Raw genomic sequence first — 19,364 nt, 5'->3', positions numbered from 1 at the left:
GCAGCCAATTGGGGAGGGATGGAAGACCTACCCTTCCCTCCCTCCCTCCCTCCCTCCCTCCCTCCCTCCCTCCCTTCCTCCCTCCCTCTCTCTCTCTCTCTGCCTCTCCTTCTCTCTGTGTAACTCTGACTTTCAAATAAATAAATCTTTTTAAAAAAGGCTATGCTTTACTATGTAGTACTACTTTTAAAGCTTCTGTGGAAATCATTTGTTATAAAGTATGGAAATTCTTTGAGGGCAGAAAATTTTGTCTATGTATCTCCATCTCCAGCTTATAGTATATTTCATCAGTCTCTAAGTGGTCATCTCAGATAAGCAAAAATATGGGAAACAAACATATACACTATAATCAATGAAATATAGTAACAGTAACTTTATATAATAGGTGATTAATGAATGTTTACTGAATTACAGTTTTTAGAAATCTCTATGGAAAAGTATTTTGAGTCCCAAACAACTTGTTTACAGACATGTCTATGGGGGTACAGAGGTAGAGGCCTACACTTCAATACAGGGATGCCTGTATTTCTAGTAGTCAATTTGAAAAGAAAGGAGTTCTCCAGAGCAGTGAGTTTCTACAGTAAGTATATGTCTATTTACCTTCTGTGTCTCCTTACCTCATCAATTAGTTTCCTGGCATTTGCGATAGTATAATCACCAGCAAATAACACCACTAAGCACGATTCATCACTGTTCTTCTGTCTCTGACCCCGGGATACTGGAACGATGCTTCTATTAGCTTCTGTGGAAACGCGGACAGCTTTGAGCTCTTCAGTAGTAGGTACAGGAACATAGTCCTGCACCACAGCATTTTCTGGAAGAAGACTCCAGTTGAGTTCTCCTGACACAGGTGTAAAGTCATGAATATTACTCCATGTATTATTGAAGATACTCAGCCCTGCATCTTTGAACTGAAAAGCTAATTCAGGGTAGTACCACTGAAAACAGCCAAACTTGATATTTGTGGAAGACTCAATAATGGGTTGAGTTGCACAGCACAAAAAGACTTCCAGCTTTCTACAATCACGCACACGAAATTGTTGGCAGGCTAACGTGCACTTGCAATCTCTGCAATTCCGGAAAAACACACTGCCTTTCACAGGCCCCAGAAAAATTATGCAGTTAGTACAGTCATCGATAGTAACTGTGGCAGAGTGATCAAAAATGTAGATGTTACAGTTCTCACAGTCTTGAATAAGAAACTGTTGTCCTGCCACTTTTCCAGGTAAGCGACCTACAGTTTCATCCTTCAGTCCACTGAACATGTAGTCTTTTGGATCCACCTACAGGGACAAAACATAGACTTTGAGTATTATTAATATTCAGCAAATATCAATTAAGTGCTTGTTGGGTGCCAGGCACAGTTCTTAGTGCCCAAATATCAAGTTTCTGATCTCACTGACTTTGCAATGTAGTAAGAAAATGAACAGGAAAATATTATTGTCCCAATAAATAAAAGGCATGGTGGGGGGAGAGTAAGCAGACATTCACAAAGTTCAATGTGTGAACACTGTTTGGATCTTGTTTCAATATACCAACTGTAAAAAACACTTTTGTGGATAAGTAGAAAAATACACCCACCCACATCCACACCCACACCCACCCACACACACATAGCATATTAGATGATATTAAGGAATTTCTTAGTGCCCAGATTTGATACCCAGCTCTGATTCCTGACAATAGCTCCCTATTCCAGTGGATAGGGATGTCTACTATTTTTTTTTTAAAAAGATGTATTTTATTATTTATTTGAAAGAGTTACAGAGAGAGGGAAGGAGAGAGAGAGGGAGAGGGAGAGAGAGAGAGAGAGAGAGAATGTCTTCCATCTACTATTTCACTCCCCAAATGGCTGTGATGGCTTTTTTTTTTTTTTTTTTTTTTGACAGGCAGAGTGGACAGTGAGAGAGAGAGAGAGAGAGAAAGGTCTTCCTTTTGCCGTTGGTTCACCCTCCAATGGCTGCCATGGCCGGCGTGCTGTGGCCGGCGCACCGTGCTGATCCGAAGGCAGGAGCCAGGTGCTTCTCCTGGTCTCCCATGGGGTACAGGGCCCAAGCACTTGGGCCATCCTCCACTGCACTCCCTGGCCACAGCAGAGAGCTGGCCTGGAAGAGGGGCAACCGGGACAGAATCCGGTGCCCCGACCGGAACTAGAACCGGTGTGCCGGCGCCACAAGGCGGAGGATTAGCCTAGTGAGCCGTGGCGCCGGCCTGTGATGGCTCTTTCTAGGCACTGAGGTAGACAGTGATGATGGCTCAAGCAACTGGGTTCCTGCTACCCAGAGATTTGCACTGTGTTCCTGGCTCCTGGATTTGGCACCTGGCCCAGTCCCTACTGCTGAGTGTATTTGGGTAGTGAACTAGCAGGCAGGAGTTCTCTCTCTCTCTGCCTCTCCAATAAATAAATTTTTTAATCTAAGGGGTGTCTTCTGATGCTGCATTTATCAATTATTGATAGGTCAGGTAAACTAAAAAATTAAAATCAGTAAGAATGTAAAAAAAAGATCTGAATCATACAATGAATAATTTTGAATTCAACATCCAACAAGTAGAGAAAAACCTACATTTTCCTCAAACACATGTTAAACAATTTAAAAAAAATGTACTGGACCATAAAAATGCCTCAACAAATTTTAAATAATAGATAACTTATAGATCATGACCTGGGATCAACATGCAATTAAGTTAGGAGTTAATAACAAAAAAAGTTTTAAAAAATTCTCATTTTTCTTTTTTATTTTGACAGGCAGAGTTAGACAGTGAGAGAGAGAGAGACACTGAGAGAAAGGTCTTCCTTCCATTGGTTCACCCCCAAATGGCCGCTACGGCCAGCACACCGCACTGATCCGAAGCCAGGGGCCAGGTGCTTCCTCCTGGTCTCCCATGTGGGTGTAGGGCCCAAGCACTTGGGCCATCCTCCACTGCCTTCCCGGGCCACAGCAGAGAGCTGGACTGGAAGAGGAGCGACCGGGACAGAATCCGGTGCCCCAACCGGGACTAGAACCTGGGGTGCCGGCGCCACAGGCGGAGGATTAGCCAAGTGAGCCATGGCGCCGGCCACCAACATTCTCATTTACTTGAAAATTTTTTTTAAAGATTCACTTATTTATTTGAACGGCAGAGTTACAGAGAGAGGGAGAGACAGAGAGATATTTCATCTCTTGATTCATTCCCCAAATGGCTACTCTGGCCAGAACTGGGCCAGGCTGAAGCCAGGAGCCTGGAATTTCATCTGAGTCATCTGAGTATTATGCTAAAAAAATAAATAAACAGTAAATTCACAGAAAACAGGATAAATAATATTTAATGATTTAGAAATCAAATATACAATAAACAAAAGCAAAGCCCAAAGTAGGTTCGTTTGGGGGGAGAACAAAACAGGTACAACTCAGGCAAGGAAGAAAATGTGAACAATAGTATGAATGAAGAGGGGATTATAACTATAAATAGCACAGGTTAAAAAAGAATATGGGGCAGACATTTGGTGCAGAGGTTAAGATGCTGCTTGGGATGTCCATATCCCTTACTGGAATACCTGGCTTCAAGTCCTGGCTCCACTTCTAATTCAAGCTTCCTGATGATGTATACCTTGGGAGACAGCAAGTGACAGCTCAAGTACTTGGATCCCTGCCATCCATGCGGGAAACCCAGATGCAGTTCCTGACTCCTGGCTTTGGACTGGGCCAGCCCTGGTGGTTGTGGGCATTTGATGAGTGCACTAGCAGATGGAAGATCTTTGCCTGCCTGCCTTCCACATAAAAATTTAAAAAGAGAATAACAATTATATACCCCAAAATTTAAAGATTTTATCCATGAAATGAACAAATTGCTTTAAAAATAACTACAACTGATTCAAGAAGAAATTAAAGGGCCAATGCTGTGGCGAAGCGGATAGAGCTGCCGCCTACAGAGCCAGCATCCCATATGGGCACTGGTTCGAGTCTTGGCTACTCCACTTCTAATCCAGCTCCCTGCTAATACACTTGGGAAAGCAAAAGATGGCCCAAGAGGTTGGGCCTCTGTACCCACATGGGAGACCCAGAGGAGGTTCTTGGCTTTGGCCTGGCCCAGCCCTGGCCATTGCACCATTGCAGCTATTTAGAGAGTGAACCAGCAGATGGAAGACCTCTCTCCCTCTCCCTCTGCAACTCTGCCTTTAAAACAAATAAAGAAATGTTAAAAAAAAAAAAGAAGAAATTAAAAAGTTTAAGTAAATCTGTGGATTTTAGAGCATTTCAGGATTAGGAATGTTCAACAAGTAAAATCTATGCAAACATTCAAAAAAAAAAAAAAAACACAACAACAAAACTCCAAAATCTAAAACACTTCTGGTCCCAAGCATTTCAGATATAGGATACTCAACTTTTAGGAAAGTACTTCCAAAAGTTTGTGGAGGGGTGGGCATTTAACCTAGTAGCTAAAATGAGGAATAACATGGCTGCATCTCATGGATGCATGGATCCCGGGTTTGTTTCTCAGCTCCCAATTCCACCTTCCTGCTAATGCAGAACCTGGGAGGCAGTGGTGATAGTTCAAGTAATAGAGTCCTGCCACACACAAAGGAGATATGGATTGAGTTCCTGGCTCCCAGCTTCAGCTGGCCAGGTCATCATGGGTATTTGGGAGTGAATCAGTGGATGTGGGAGCTATGTGTGTGTGTTTGTGTGTCTGAAATAATTTTTTTTCCGTTCCCTACAATGGCAGCTTCCAGTGGATAGGGATATCTACCTTTTTTTAAAATTTATTTTATTATTTATTTGAAAGAGTTACAGAGTGAGTGGGGGGGGGAGAGGGGGAGGGAGGGAGAGAGAGAGAGAGAGTCTTCCATCTACTGTTTCACTCCCCAAATGGCTGTGCCGGCCAGAGCTGAGATGATCCAAAGCCAAGAGCTTCTTCCAGGTCTCCCACATGGGTACAGGGGCCCAAGGACTTGAACCAACCTCCACTGCTTTCACAGGTGCATGAGCGGGGAGCTGGATCAGAAGTGAAGCAGCCAGGGCTTCAACTGGCACCCATATGGGATGTTGATGCTGCAAGCCATGGCTTTAACCCGCTGCACTAGAGTCCCGGTCCCTCAAATGATTTTTTTAAAGTTAATGAAGAACAGAATTTAAAGATAAGTTTGTTATTTTTAAATTTTTATTTAATTTTGAAATCCATGAAAACACACAGGTCTTTAAAAAGTTCATGGAGGGAGAAGAGATGGAGACAGCCACAGAAAGATAGCACAACAAAGGAAGGGCCACGTTTCCAGGAGATTGAGGGAAACAACACAGACTCTGAAAGCCAGCAGAGAGAGAGAGGAGCAAAGTGTGCTATAGCTCCTCCTCCAGCTCCTGGGCCAGAGTGTGTATGTGGGGGAGTCATCTTTCTGAGAAAAAGTAAGCCAAAACACCATGACGACCCTAATCATGGTCGCAGACCAGCAGCCCTAACTACAGGAGAATTCCACCTCATGGACTTTAAATCCAGTCTAGAAAGCACACTAGGGTCTAAGTGACTACTTTGCTTCCAAAAAGGAACCCACATTTCCTTCCTCTGCCCATGAAGTGCCAGACCTGAGCTGCTGCGGTACCGTTGCTGCTACACTCCATTCTGCCTTAGAAGACAGCAAGCAGCTCCATCATTACCAGAAGCCCCAGAGCCAGAGACAGGGCACTTCCCAAAGCAGAGCTGTGAGATTTCTAGGCACAAGCTCCAGAACTATGCTTGCTCACTCGGCATGATCCAGCAAGGTTCCACTGAGCTTCTTGGGGCTCAGTGGGAGGAACAACCCATAAATAAACCCAGATGAAGAGACCCAAGATAGTCCCCTTCTGCATCTTTTGCACAGGGTGTTGGGTGGTCTAGGCACAAGTCCCAATGTCACCCCTTGCATGCCTTGTGGGAACAGGGGCAGTTTCCTCTGTGCCCTGCAGCTCTGGGACTGTTGCTGTGGGTACTACAACTCCTGGAATAACTCATGGGTGGGATCTGAAGGGCCCTACCATCATTCCTCTGCTTCAGGCTGGCAGCTGTCAACTCCACAATCCCCAAACCTGAGGAAGAACCCCACTTCATCCTGAAGCTCTAGGACTCTGATTATATTCCTCAGAGTTACAGGAACACAGCCCTATGGGATCTAGGAAAGAACCTACCTGTGTTCCACTGCTCCAGACCCACACCTGACCATGCATAACCCCCAGCATAACCTGTACTCACCCCGTAGGTCTGAGGCAAGGTTGCCTTCACAGCCCCCACTGCTGGGACTAAGGTTTTCAGTGCTATAAGCCCAGCATCAACCACATCTACCCAGCAGAACATGGGAAAGATCTCATCCATATCACAAAGTCCCAGAGGCACAGCTATGGTTGCCATGAATGTCACTATCACCAGGCTTGCCTGGCAAGACAAAGGGACAGCCCCCATCCTGTGTTCCACAGCACCAAGAATGTGGCTAGAGTCTTCACAAGCCCTAGGGTGATCAACACCAACCCCCTGGGGACTGAAGACATACCTCTGGAAGCCCAAGTCCACTTCAAAGTCACTAACCTCCACCAAACTGCCACTGACCAGACAATTTTTTGTGGCATTCACAGATACTACTGCCATTGATTACAGATAAAGAAATCACTCAATCATTAGGAGGTTATACCTTTGGGCTCACCTAGAATCAAAGCCAAAGCAACAACACAAGGGACACCTTGCATTCCATCTAAGCAAAACAGTCTTTTCCAACAAAACCTCCAGAAAAAAGGAATTATTACACCAGATGTACAGGCATCAACCTAGTGACAAGAAACATAAAGAAGGAAATATGACACCTCCAAAAGAACACAATAGTTCTCTAGAAATAGATCCTGACTGGAAGGGAATCTATAAAATGACTGAAAAAGAATTAAAAATAATGATCCCGCAGAAACTCAATGAGATGCAATAGAACACAGTTTAAAGAAAAGAGGAAAACAATGCATGAGAAATTCAACAAAGAGACAGAAATGTTATACACTGTTGGTGGGAATGTAAATTAGTACAGCCACTATGGAACCGTATGGAGAGTCCTTAAAAGTCTGAAAATAGAACTGCCATATGATCCAGCAATCCCACTATTGGTATGTATCCGAAAGACATGAAATCAATTATTATCAAAGATATACCTGCTAGGGGCTGGTGCTGTGGCGGAGTGGGTAAAGCCGCCACCTGCAGTGCCAGCATCCCATATGGGCACTGGTTTGAGTTCCGGCTATTCCACTTCCAATCCAGCTCTCTGCTATGGCCTGGGAAAGTAGTAGAAAATGGCCCAAGTTCTTGGGCTCCTGCACCTGCATGGGAGACCTGGAAGAAACTCCTGGCTCCTGGCTTTGGATTGGCACAGCTCTGGCCATTGCAGCCATTTGGGGAGTGAACCAATGGATGGAATACCTCTCATCTCTCTCTTCCTCTGCCTCTCTGTAACTCTGTCTTTTAAATAAATAAATCTTTTTTTTTAAAGAGAGAGAGATGCCTGCTAGACCATGCTTATCACAGCACTGTTCACAATAGCCAAGATATAGAATCAACCAAGATGTCCAACATCAGATGAATGTATAAAGAAAATGTGGTGTATATGTGCAATGGAATACTACTCACCCACTTAAAAAAAGAATGAAACCCTGCCTTTTGCAGCAACATAGATTGAACTGAAGGACATAATCTTAAGTGAAATAAGCCACATACATAAACACAAATACTGTATGTTTCTCCCTCACATGTGGAAACTAAAAAACGGAACAAAACATAGAACCAACCTCAATCGGAACATAAAATAGTTATTAGTGATTTCTAGAGGCTGGAAAGAGTAGAGAGGGATGGAGGGAATTAGGATTAAAAAGTAGGAGAACCTTGGTATGGTTCATTAATTATGACAAATGTATTATACTAATATATTAATAGGGGAAACGATGTAGTTTATAGATTTACAGCAAATATATTAATTATGTTAACAATAGGGGAGGCTGGGTGTTGGTATATGGGAACTCTGTAGTACTTCACAGATTTTATTGTATAAATTATTTAAAATAATTTAAAATTATTCTGAAACGAAAAGTGGAAAAAAGTTCATGGAGGGGCAGGTATTTGGTACAACAGTTAAGACACTGCTTGAGATGTCAGAATGACTGAGCTTGAGTCCTGCCTCTGCTCCCAACACCAGCTTTCCTGCTAATGTGTACCCTGGGAGGCAGCAAGTGACAGCTCAAGTGGGTGGATCCTTGCTACCCACATGGGAGATCCGGATTGACTTCCTGGCAACCATGCATTTGGGGAGTGAACTAGAGGATATGTGCTCTCTCTACTTCTCAAATAAAATTTTTAAATAAAAATTTAAAATGGTTCATGGAAATGTCTAATGTGAACAACTATATGTGGATTTCAATTTTTTATACCAGCATAAACTTTTACTTTAATTTAACTTAAAAATACTCAGAGGCAGAGAGACAGATGGACTGAGTGTTCTTATGCTGGTTCACTCTCCAAATATCCACAATGGCAGGGACTGGACAAAGCTGAAGCCGGGAGCCCGGAACACAATCCAGGTTTCCCACACGGATGGCAGGAACCCAACTACTTGAGACATTACTGCTGCTCCAGTGTGTGCATTAGTAGGAGGATAGAATCAGGAGCTGCAGCTGGGAATTAGACTCTGGCATTGCACTGTGAGCCATGACAACCTAACTGGCATCTTTTTTTTACTGTATTAAAATACTGAGTTTAGGGCCGGCGCCGCGGCTCACTAGGCTAATCCTCTGCCTTGCGGCGCCGGCACACCGGGTTCTAGTCCCGGTCAGGGCGCCGGATTCTGTCCCGGTTGCCCCTCTTCCAGGCCAGCCCTCTGCTGTGGCCAGGGAGTGCAGTGGAGGATGGCCCAGGTGCTTGGGCCCTGCACCCCATGGGAGACCAGGAAAAGCACCTGGCTCCTGGCTCCTGCCATCAGATCAGCGCGGTGCGTCGGCCGCAACGCGCCGGCCGCGGCGGCCATTGGAGGGTGAACCAACGGCAAAGGAACACCTTTCTCTCGGTCTCTCTCTCTCACTGTCCACTCTGCCTGTCAAAAAAAAAAAAATACTGAGTTTATTTCACATGTATATTTGTCTCCCCACCATTTCCACATCTGACCACTGCTACTACTGTGTCCTATCATAACATTCCATACGTACTTAAAACCAAGCAAAGGGTGGAGTTCCTTCTTTAAAAACTAAACAGGTGTTTTGGACAACACATTCTTGGCAATGGAACCTGGACAACATTTATCAAACACGGTAGGGAAAGTTCTCACTCTGCATTATAAAAAGGACAGCCAGATATCAACTGTCACAGAAATGAATAAGACGGAAAATTTTAATAAACTTTTTAAACTATTTTCTTAAAGAGACTTCCTCCACTGCCAAAGATCTTGAATAGCCTCCTGGTCAGTCATCTGGAAGCAATTCTTCACATAATTGATGAATTTGGCTTCCACTTTGGGAAGAGAACCACCTTTTCCTATACTTGCTTGCATTTTTGCTTTAATGTCTTCTACAGAACTAGGTCCTTTTGGTGTTTTAGGATTTTTCCCCCTGTTTTTTAAAGGATTCTTGACCTTTTGATCTTGGTGTTGACAGTTTTGAGTCTTTCCAGTCTTTTGCTGGAAAGGCAAAACAACTTTACCAGTGAGGTGTACCTGGGTACAAAATATAAATTGAAACCCCATTCCCAATCAATTTCTACTCCTTATACTTTTTCCCTTCATCAATACTTTATCTGGGTGAAGAAATTGGGACTCTCATATATTGCTGGTAGAAATATAAAATCGTACAAATAATTTGATTTTTGCCAGTTCCTCAAAAGGTTAAACACAGAGTTACCATATGACCCAGCAATTGAACTCCTAGGTATATATCCAAGAGAATTAAAAATATGCCCGCACAAAAACCTGTAAACAAATGTTTAGAGTAGCATTATTAACAACAGCTAAAAAGTAGAAACAATACAAATGTTCCCATCAACAGGTAATAAAATGTAGTATACTTACACAGTGGAATGTTTGGTACTGATACATGCTACAATATGGACGAATCTCAAAAACATGCTAAGTGAAAGAAGCCAGTCACAAAATGCCACATATTATGATTCTGTTGATAGGAAATGACAAAATAGGCAAATCTATAGAGATAGAAAATAAATTTGTGATTTTCAGGAGCTGGGGAAGTAGGAATGGAGGGTGACTACTAATGGGTATAAGGATTATTTTTACAGGGATCAAGTTGTTCTAAAATTAGATCCTAGTGATAGTTGAATAAACTTGTGAACTTATTAAAAAACAATGAAATGTATTTTTTTCTAAAAAGAAGATTTATTTGAAAGGCAGAGTGACAGAGAGAATGAGGGAGAGACACAGAGAGAGAGGGGTCTTCCATCCCCCACTGGCTCACTCCTCAAATGCCTGCAACAGCCAGGCCAAAGCCAGGAGCCTGGAACTCTATCTACGTCTCCCACATGGGTAGTAGGACCTAAGTACTTGGGCCATTATCTGCTAACTTCCTAGGCACATTAGCAGGAAGCTGGATCAGATGTGGAATAGCCAGGACATAAATCAGTACTCTGATACAGGACCCAAGCATCCCAAATGGCAGTTTAACCCTCTGTGCCACAACCCCTGCCCTGAATTGGACAGTTTAAATGGGTAAATTTAATGACATATATCTCAAAAAGGCTATTCTTAAAGAACTAGCATTTCCTTTAAACAACATAACTTCAGTGTAGAGGATTTAAAACATTTTGGCAAATTTTTTGACACTCCTCCCATCAAGTGATCCCCTCCCCTTGGACCTGGGTGAACATCTGTGAGCATCTCAACAGAATGTGGGGGCCAGAGCTGTGGCGTAGCAGGCAAAGCTGCCACCTGCAGTGCTGGCATCCCATATGGGCACCAGTTCGAGTCCCAGCTGCTCCACTTCCGATCCAGTTCTCTGCTATGGCCTGGGAAAGCAGTAGAAGATGGCCCAAGTCTTTGGGCTCCTGCACCCGTGTGGGAGACCAGGAAGAAGCTCCTGGCTCCTGGCTTCAGATCGGCACAGCTCCGACCATTGCGGCCATCTGGGGAATGAACCAGCGGATGGAAGACCTCTTTCTCTCTCTGCCTCTCCTTCTTTCTCTGTGTAACTCTGACTTTCAAATAAAATAAATAAATCTTAAAAACAAAACAAAACAGAAGAGAATGTGGCAGATGTAATGCTGCCACTTTCTTAAGTCAAATTAAGTGACTTAAGAATTCACTTAAGAAGCTAGTTACGAGCAACCAAGCAATTAGCCTAGCAGTTAAGATGCACATGCTTCACACCAGGATACTTGTGTTCCATTAGTGGCTCCAGACTCCAGTTTCCTGCTAATACAGACTCTTGGAGGCACAGATAATGGCTCAACTGATTGGGTCCCTGCCACTCATGTGGGAGACCTGAATTGAGTTCCCAGCTCCTGGCTTTGGCCCAATCCTGGTCTTGACCATTGTGGGCATTTGAAGAGTGACCAAGTAGATGAGAGCTCTCTCAATCTGCCTTGCAAATAAAAGATTTAAAAAAAAAAACTAGTAGGAAAAAACACGCAGCTTTCACCAGTCGCTAGGGATGCCTGCCCATGGAACACAGCCTTTATACTGTGACAAAGCTTGGGCTACACAGAGAGGCAGCTGGCCCTCAGCCTCAGCTGATCTCCCAGCTGAAAGCCAGCATCAACCTGCAAGCCAGTTAAGTAGTTAAGCCATCTTGAAAGCAGATCCTTCAGCTCAAGCTGCTACAACGATGCCACGTTAGGCAGAGTGAACCCTGCTTAGGCTTACACAAACTGCAGAGTTGTGAACAAGATAAATACAGGTGATTGTTTAAAGCCATTAAATTTTGGGGTGATTTGGTACACAGCAATGGATAACTAGAACAGCTTTTACACTTAAAAGAAAGCTAAAAACAGCATCTAGCCTCCTATTCAGTATAGATACCTCTCCAGATACCATCCAATCTCTGAATGTTTTGATTAACATGGAGATCAACTCCTCACAAAGCCTCCTCTTCCACTGATGAACAACTCTGGGGATTATGATCTGCCTTATATTAATACCAGTTGTGTCCTACACAACCTGAGGTCCAACTCTGTCCTCACAGTGACTATTACTGCCTAACCCCTCTTTTTCAGGACAGGCTTTTACCTTTCTAAATCCCAGATAAATCTTTAGCATTGTCCCAATTCATAGCCAAGGACTATGAAATGCACAAGTTGGCTGCCTTACCCAGTTAGACATCAGACACCTGAATTTCTGGTATAACATTTTTATATAGCACTATTTCTACCAAATATAAAACAAATGTAACAGATACAAGATCTGTTGTTCATACACAAGACATAAATTTCATATTTACACCATCATTGTTTAGAGAACTAATACTTATTTCTTATTGATTGATTTTAATACTTATTTCTATTAGCCAGGAGGAGTAGTATTGGCACGAATAATGGGCAAATGAAAACTACTTTTCTGTACCTCTCCTCTTCATCTTATTTGCATTTAAATATTTCTTCTTTTAACTTCAAAAAACCAGTAGGCTCTTTGAGGGCAGGGAGAAGTCTTATAATTTTGAGTTTTACTTGGCATTTGAAAATATATTGAATAATTTACTAGCTATGGGAGGCAGCATACAGATAACAAGCATTAAAGCATTTCTTTCCAAATGATTTAAACACATATTTTACAATCCAAAAATATTTCCCATCAGTGTAGTAAATGTATAATCAGCTTTTTTTCTTTTTCAAAGTCAGCCACAACAGAAAATGAACTTCCACTGTTGACTACAGTATGTCAGTTGCCATGACAACACTTACTACCCAAACATTCTTTCTAATTGAGACAATTTCACTTCACTTCATTCCCCTAAGACTGACCCAATTATACAACTGAAAATCCAAAACCCAGGGGGTGCCCCTCAATAAAGATACTCTGATTACACAACCTAAGGAAAAACTTAAATACCACTTGTCCTAGTTGCAAGGGAACTTTTCAGGCAACCCATTTTGTTTTCATATCAAAGTATTACAAGTTGAATGGTAATTGTCTGATGTAGCCTTAAAATTGTACATGCTATACTCTATGACCACATTACTGAAGCCTAATCTTTTAAAACAAACCATTTCTGTGAATACACTTTCAGCATATCTCACTTATGTTCTCTGGGCTGTATTTGTATCTGATTTCTTCTAAGGTATAAAGTCTTCTAGGAACAAGCAAGACTATGCACAATAGAAGTATAATTGGATTAATATGAAACATTTGTACACTTGCTCAAATAGACCCCATGGGAGATAAGGAACTAGGAAAAAAGACTTTGAGATCATATAAAACTTAACAAGCTATAATAAATGAGGCATCTTTAAGAGAATTCCTAGTAATTCCAAAAGGAAAAAAAGGTCCAAAAAGAACAGGCAATGTTGGGATACAGAGTATCTTCATTGTTTCAAAAATGTAAATCGACTTGTTTTCAGAATACAAGGTTCATTTAGTTAGAAAATTTTTGACAGTTGAGTTGATCAAGATTTTAACTTCTATTATACACACACTCAAAAGCATGAGCTTATTTTACATATCCATTTCTTGTATCTCTGCAACAACAGTACCTAGCAGTAGTCTCACAAAAATGTTCCCTACAAGTTCAAAACAGCATCTACAACTCAAAGTTTTCTACAGGTTCATTTTGGGGTGGGGGTGGGGAATGCTTAGATGCTAGAGTTTGCTGTTCTTTTCTTTAATGCATTTACTTAGCTAAAGAGCAAAAGAAGGGAAAAAAAATCACAGAACACACCTACTTACCTTAAAGAGGGATTAACAAGGGAGCCCAACTAACCTGAACCTTATGTTAATACAAGTTAACTGTAAGGCAATTTACTAGGAAACGATGAGTCAACCAAGGCAACCAAGACTACTACTATAAAAAAAAATAAAAGCACTTTAGTTTTAGCTTATGACTTGAAAACAAAAAGCTAAAATAAAAATAAAACACAGCTTTCTGTCAGATAGTTCAAGCTTAAAGAGCACTGTTAGAAATCCTAAGGCTGAGGGAAATGAATTTTTTAAAAACCACCCACCAAACAACTTGAAAACATGGGTGCAATCTTCTTGTGAAGTCCAACAGACATCACAGTACTTTTGTTTCCTGTATAAGGCTCATTCAGTTAGAAAAGTTTCGAGAGTTGAGTTGATTGAGATTTTAACTTGTGTTATACACATACGCAAAAGCATGAGCTTATTTTTGCTATCAATATCATCAAATGCTGCTACCCAGTAAGGATAACAGGTGACACAAGTGGGGTCTGAGAACAGGAAGACAGGGCTAACAAGTCTGGAAAGAAAAAGAAAAAAAAAAAAGCATCTACACTCCTAAATCTGACATCTTCTGGAGAACCGAGTTTACACGAATCACTACTGCTGGGGATTGCACCTCAACACAAAAAGTCTATGATATCAAAATATTAATAAGACACTTACTATAAAGCAGTCTGGGGGTAAAGATCTGGTGCTAAGCTAAACTGTTCCTAACGTTTATTAAAATAAATTTCCCACTTGGAAAGAGAAAGGCAATGAAGTCTATCAAAGCATTTTACTAAGCACAAATGGAGAACTATGTAGAAAGAGGAAGCATTATGAAATGTATGACTAAGTGTGTTTTGTGGAAGACCAGTGGACGTTTTGAAAACTTTTTTGTTTTCTGGCTCTATGAGTATACAAAAGTCAAAATTAAAGCGTTTTCCACCTTACACACATTCCAAGGCTCACTCCATTTTCATCATTGCTTCCGGGTAACTAGACGAGGAGGAAGAGCAACGCTGGACTTTAAACTTAGTAATTGAGAAAATTCACCCGGCCAATCTGTCATGAGGCACCAGAGATTTACCGGGGAAAGCAGACAAGAGAAAACAGCCACAGAACACAAGCCGCGAAAGAGATGAGTATCAGCCCCATGTGTAACTCGACCACTGGGCAAAAGCCCGCTCGGCGCGGCCGCTGGGATAAGGTGATTTGAGATTCAGGGCATTCTGGGCTTCTTCCCTCCCTGGAGTCCATCCTCAGACGGGAAGTCAGGCCCGTCAGGGTGTGGAGCTGAGGCATGCCCCAGGGGTCCATCGAGTTGGACTAGGAACTCGGAAGCCCCTTCCAGCGCCTGGCACCCTACTTCACGCCCACCTCCCACCCCACCCCCAAGTGGTGCCGATTTCAGCTGCCGGCTATCGGGAGAGAGCGGGCGGCAGGCAGCAGTTGGGTCGGCCCCCCCGAGCGCTGCGGAGTCGTAAGGGACCCCCGCCGAGCGGCTGCAAGACTTGCGTTACCTTCTCACGCTGGTCCCAGCTGTACTGCTTTGGCTGCTCCTCCTCGCTCTCGGGCCGCGACTCCTTCTCAGTCTTCCGCCTCTTGGAGAAGAAGCAGCCCATGGTCCCGTCCTGTGGACCTAGCTGGCCGGCTCACTTAGGAACTTCTTGAGGTGTGCGGTGAACCCTGGCGTCCCGGACCCCGCAGCTCGTTGGACACCGCCCAGCGGTCCGCAGCCTCACTTCGCCCGCCAGGCCCAGCACCCCTTCTCTTTTTCCCCTCGGTCTCCCGGACGACCCAACCCAACCAATAGCCACTGAGCGCCCGTTGAACCAATCAGAGTCCCGCTTGCGGCTCTCCGCGGCCTATGAAGAGAGGCCGACGTACTCACACACCAATCCACGCCCGGGCTCTTTCGTCAGCTCCCGGCGGCGGGGCTGGCCCTCTCTGGCGCACGTACAGATGGCCCCACCCCCAGCTCAACCTCGTCCCGCCCCCCTCGTCCCCCTCGCCTCTGCCCCGCCCCGCCCCGGGATTCGGTGGGGTTCTGTCTGTGGGGAGGCTGAGCTCCCTATCCGGGTCTTTTTGCCCCTAGTTCTGTTTCCAAGCTCTAGACCCGGGCAGGATGCTTAAGTTAAACCATAGACTTGTTTTATGATGCAAGTTATAAGGGAACAAGAATTCTTGCTGGCCTGAAATTCGTGTCCTCTTCTGCTCATTCCTCTTCTCATCACAGTCCTTACATCCCCTGGCCAGAGCTGCCCCCTTAGGAGTCTTCTCCCAGAACCCCCTCCACCCTCTTCTGTGCTTTCTTGAGACATCCAGGCAGCGCTCTAAAAGTGCAGAGATACTTAGTAAAATAATTAAGTGTGGTCTCCCTATTAGAACGGTGAATTTCTTGAGACTGAAAGGCATGTCTTAAGGACATACACCTTCGAACCCTCTAGCCTGGCCGAAGTCCATGCTAAGTGTTCCATAAAACAGTTGTCAAATGACTCCATGACTGAATGCTGTGCACAATAAGGAAAGAAGCATTTATAACTTTTCCCCTATCCATTCTCAAAAAAGTGATCAAAGGAGGGGGAGGGGAGCATGTGACATGGTAAAGATTCTTTTCAAGGAGTTTATAGCCTACTTGTGGACATTAGCATTGCTATACAATCAGATCCGTTCTAAGCAGATGGTATAGGAGTTGTCCAAAAGTACTTTACAAATATGAGTATTGACATCAAATATTTACATCTGTTATACTTGGCTTGAATTTCACTACAATGCACACATATTGCTTATGTAACAGAAATTGTAAATTGCTTTTTCTGAGGTATAGTATTTTTACATCTTGCTAGGACATCAAATGCAGATCAGTTCAGATTCAAATTTGATTATCGTGGAGCCTGCATCGTGGTGTAGTAGGCTAAGCCTCCACCTGCAGCGCCAGCATCTCATAAAGGCTCAGGTTCATATCCTGGCTGCTTCTCTTCTGATCCAGCTCTCTGCTATGGCCTGGGAAAGCAGTAGAAGATGGCCCAAGTCCTTGGGCCCCTGCACCTGCATGGGAGACCCGGAAGAAGCTCCTGGCTCCTGGCTTCAGATTGGCACAGCTCTGGCTGTTGCAGCCAACTGGGGAGTGGACCAGCAGATGGAAGGCCTCTCTCTGTCTCTCCCTCTATCTGTAACTGCACCTCTTCAAATAAATAAAAACAGTCTGATTATCTTTTTACTTTCTCAGTTACTCACATCTAGTGTGTATCCTAAATGAGCCTCTGACTTAAGCATTAAGAATGTTCCCCTTTTCACTTCCTGTCCTTTATTGCACAGTTAGAAGAAAAGTACATGTGGTTGTATTAGAAATTACTGTAAATTTAAGTTCCAGTTCTTAGGCAATAAGGTCTTTGCCAGTGCTTGGTGCTCCTTCTTTTTAAAATATTTATTGATTATTTATTTGAAAGGCAGAGTTACAGAGGGGCAGAGGCAGAGAGAGAGGTCTTCCATCCGATAGTCCACTCCCCAGATGGCCGCAACAGCCATAGCTGAACCGATTGGAAACCAGGAACCAAGAGCTTTTTCCAGGTCTCCCACGTGGGTATAGGGGCCCAAGCATTTGGGGCCAAGCTTTTTCTTCTTTAAAGTGGGATGAAAATTCCATGTAAGGATGTTTTTAAAATAAGACCCTCTTTTGTATTCATAGAATGCTAAAACTGACCACCAGGGCAGCATTTGGCCTAAAGACGTGGCTCAAGGTGCCTGTATATCCCATATCATAGTGCTCAGGTTATTCCAGCTCCTGATTCCAGCTTCTTGCTAATGCAGAACCTGGGAAGCAGCAGTGACAGCTTAAGTCATTGGGTTCCTGTCACTCATGTGCGAGACCTGGATTGAATTCCCAGCTCCTGGTTTGTGGGCATTTGTAGAGTGAACCAGCAAACAGGAGTGCTTTCTCTCTATTTCTGTCTCTCTGCCTCTCAAATAAATGAATAAATAAATGTTTTAAAAACTGCGGCCACAGCGCAGTGCAGTGAAGGAAGCAGAGATGCAGAGAGGCGAGGGACTAATCTGTGGTCACAATGACAGCGGTTGAGCACTAGAAAAGCCCAGAGCCTCTACTGTCCAGTACCTCTTCCTGTCTTAAATGCCTTTCTAATTCATTTGTAATAACAAAGTATCTACTTTGACCTTCTAATGCCTATGGGAGTTCTGTCCCACAGTGGTGTTGTCAATGAACAGTGGTTCCTTTTCATGAACAAACAGCATAATAAAGCTAATTTTAGGAAAACAGTCTCTAAAACTCTCGTTCTTTTTTTTTTTTTTTTTTTTTTTTTTAGAATCCCTTAATGTCTTCCACCTGCTGGTTCACTCCCAAATGCCCAAAAACAGCTGAGGCTGGACCACACTGAAGCCAAGCATCAGAAACTTCACCTGCATGGGTGGCAGGGGCCCCAGAACTTGGGCCATCTCCTGCTGCCTTCTAGCATGCACGTTAGCAGGAAGATGGAATCAGAAGCATAGCTGTGACTTGACCCTAGACACTCTGATATGGGATATAGGTGTCCCAAACCTGCCACAAAGACCCTCCCCCTTTTCAGGGACTCTGAAACAAAAGTGAAGATAAAGTCTCTTATCTGTTAATTCCCATCCCAACATCACCTTTGACCACAAATAAAATATAGAAAAATTAAATTAAATTTTTAAAACTGGGGACCAGAAATCCAAAGAACAGAGCTGACATTAGTTGTCGCTCCCCCTCTTCACGGAGGAACGACACAAGACCCTGCGCTGTTCTTTTGTCTGCTCGGCCCTCCCCAGGTTTGCTGCTGGTTCTTCCCGGGTTGGCTACCGTCCCTTCCACCTCCGTGGAAGGGCGGTTCCCCCTGCCACTTTCCCCACTTCCGCGGGGGAGCGGCACACCGCCGGCCGGCTCTCTCGGGAGCTGCTCAGGTGTTCCCCTTAGATGTTCCTGGTGCATGTTGTCTCTCTCCTCCTTTATAGTCCTCTTCCACCAATCCCAACTCTGCTACCCACACGCCGAGTATGCTGCTCTCCTCCAATCAGGAGCAGGATCAGCTCCTACAGGTTACTGGTCGAACTGGAGGCAGCTGTGTAAAAGCTGTTTATACTCCTCTCCCAGCGCCATATTGTGGGAGAGCAGATGCATAGAATAAGTCTTAATTCCAGTAACTTAGTCTAGTCCGAGTTGCTCCCCACAATTAGTGCTCTCCCTTGCTCTTACTTTCTGTTTTTTTTTCTCCATCTCTTTTGCTCCTCTCTCCATGAGTTCTCAATAGTACTTTTGCTGCAAAACAGCTCTCTCCTTACTCATCAGCATATACATGGCTGACAACAGCTCTCATCCTGATGCCTCACAGCCTTTCTGTCCAAGTGTATGCTACAGTATCTTTATATTTTAGTCCAGACTCTCAAATGATATAAATGGATACTTTGTTGACCAGTCAGGAATAGATTGGCTCTTGATTGGGGTGTACGTCCGGTTTAATTGTTGCAGCTACAGCAATGAGTTCCATATTAC

General features: G+C 43.7%; 1 protein-coding gene across 3 annotated transcripts in view; it reads right to left on the bottom strand.

The window, feature by feature from the left end:
* Positions 1-15,658, bottom strand: part of RP2 (RP2 activator of ARL3 GTPase) — a 41,022-nt gene extending 25,364 nt beyond the window's left edge. For 2 of the 3 annotated variants that reach the window (XM_089324408.1, XM_089324407.1), the window contains exons 1-2: positions 15,361-15,622; positions 618-1,283 (exon numbers count right to left, since the gene is read on the bottom strand). In XM_089324408.1, coding sequence (XP_089180534.1) covers positions 618-1,283; positions 15,361-15,462 — 768 coding nt within the window. In that variant the 5' untranslated portion in view covers positions 15,463-15,622. Of the gene's footprint in view, positions 1-617; positions 1,284-15,360 lie in introns of all 3 variants that reach the window. The other variant, XM_051827050.3, reaches the window with a different exon arrangement.
* Between the last annotated feature and the right edge of the window lie 3,706 nt (positions 15,659-19,364).

Source organism: Oryctolagus cuniculus, chromosome X (genome assembly GCF_051225735.1).
Source record: "Oryctolagus cuniculus isolate XC-2025 breed Fujian yellow rabbit chromosome X, ASM5122573v1, whole genome shotgun sequence".
Taxonomy (NCBI): domain Eukaryota; kingdom Metazoa; phylum Chordata; class Mammalia; order Lagomorpha; family Leporidae; genus Oryctolagus; species Oryctolagus cuniculus.
This window is presented reverse-complemented; position numbering and strand designations above follow the sequence as displayed.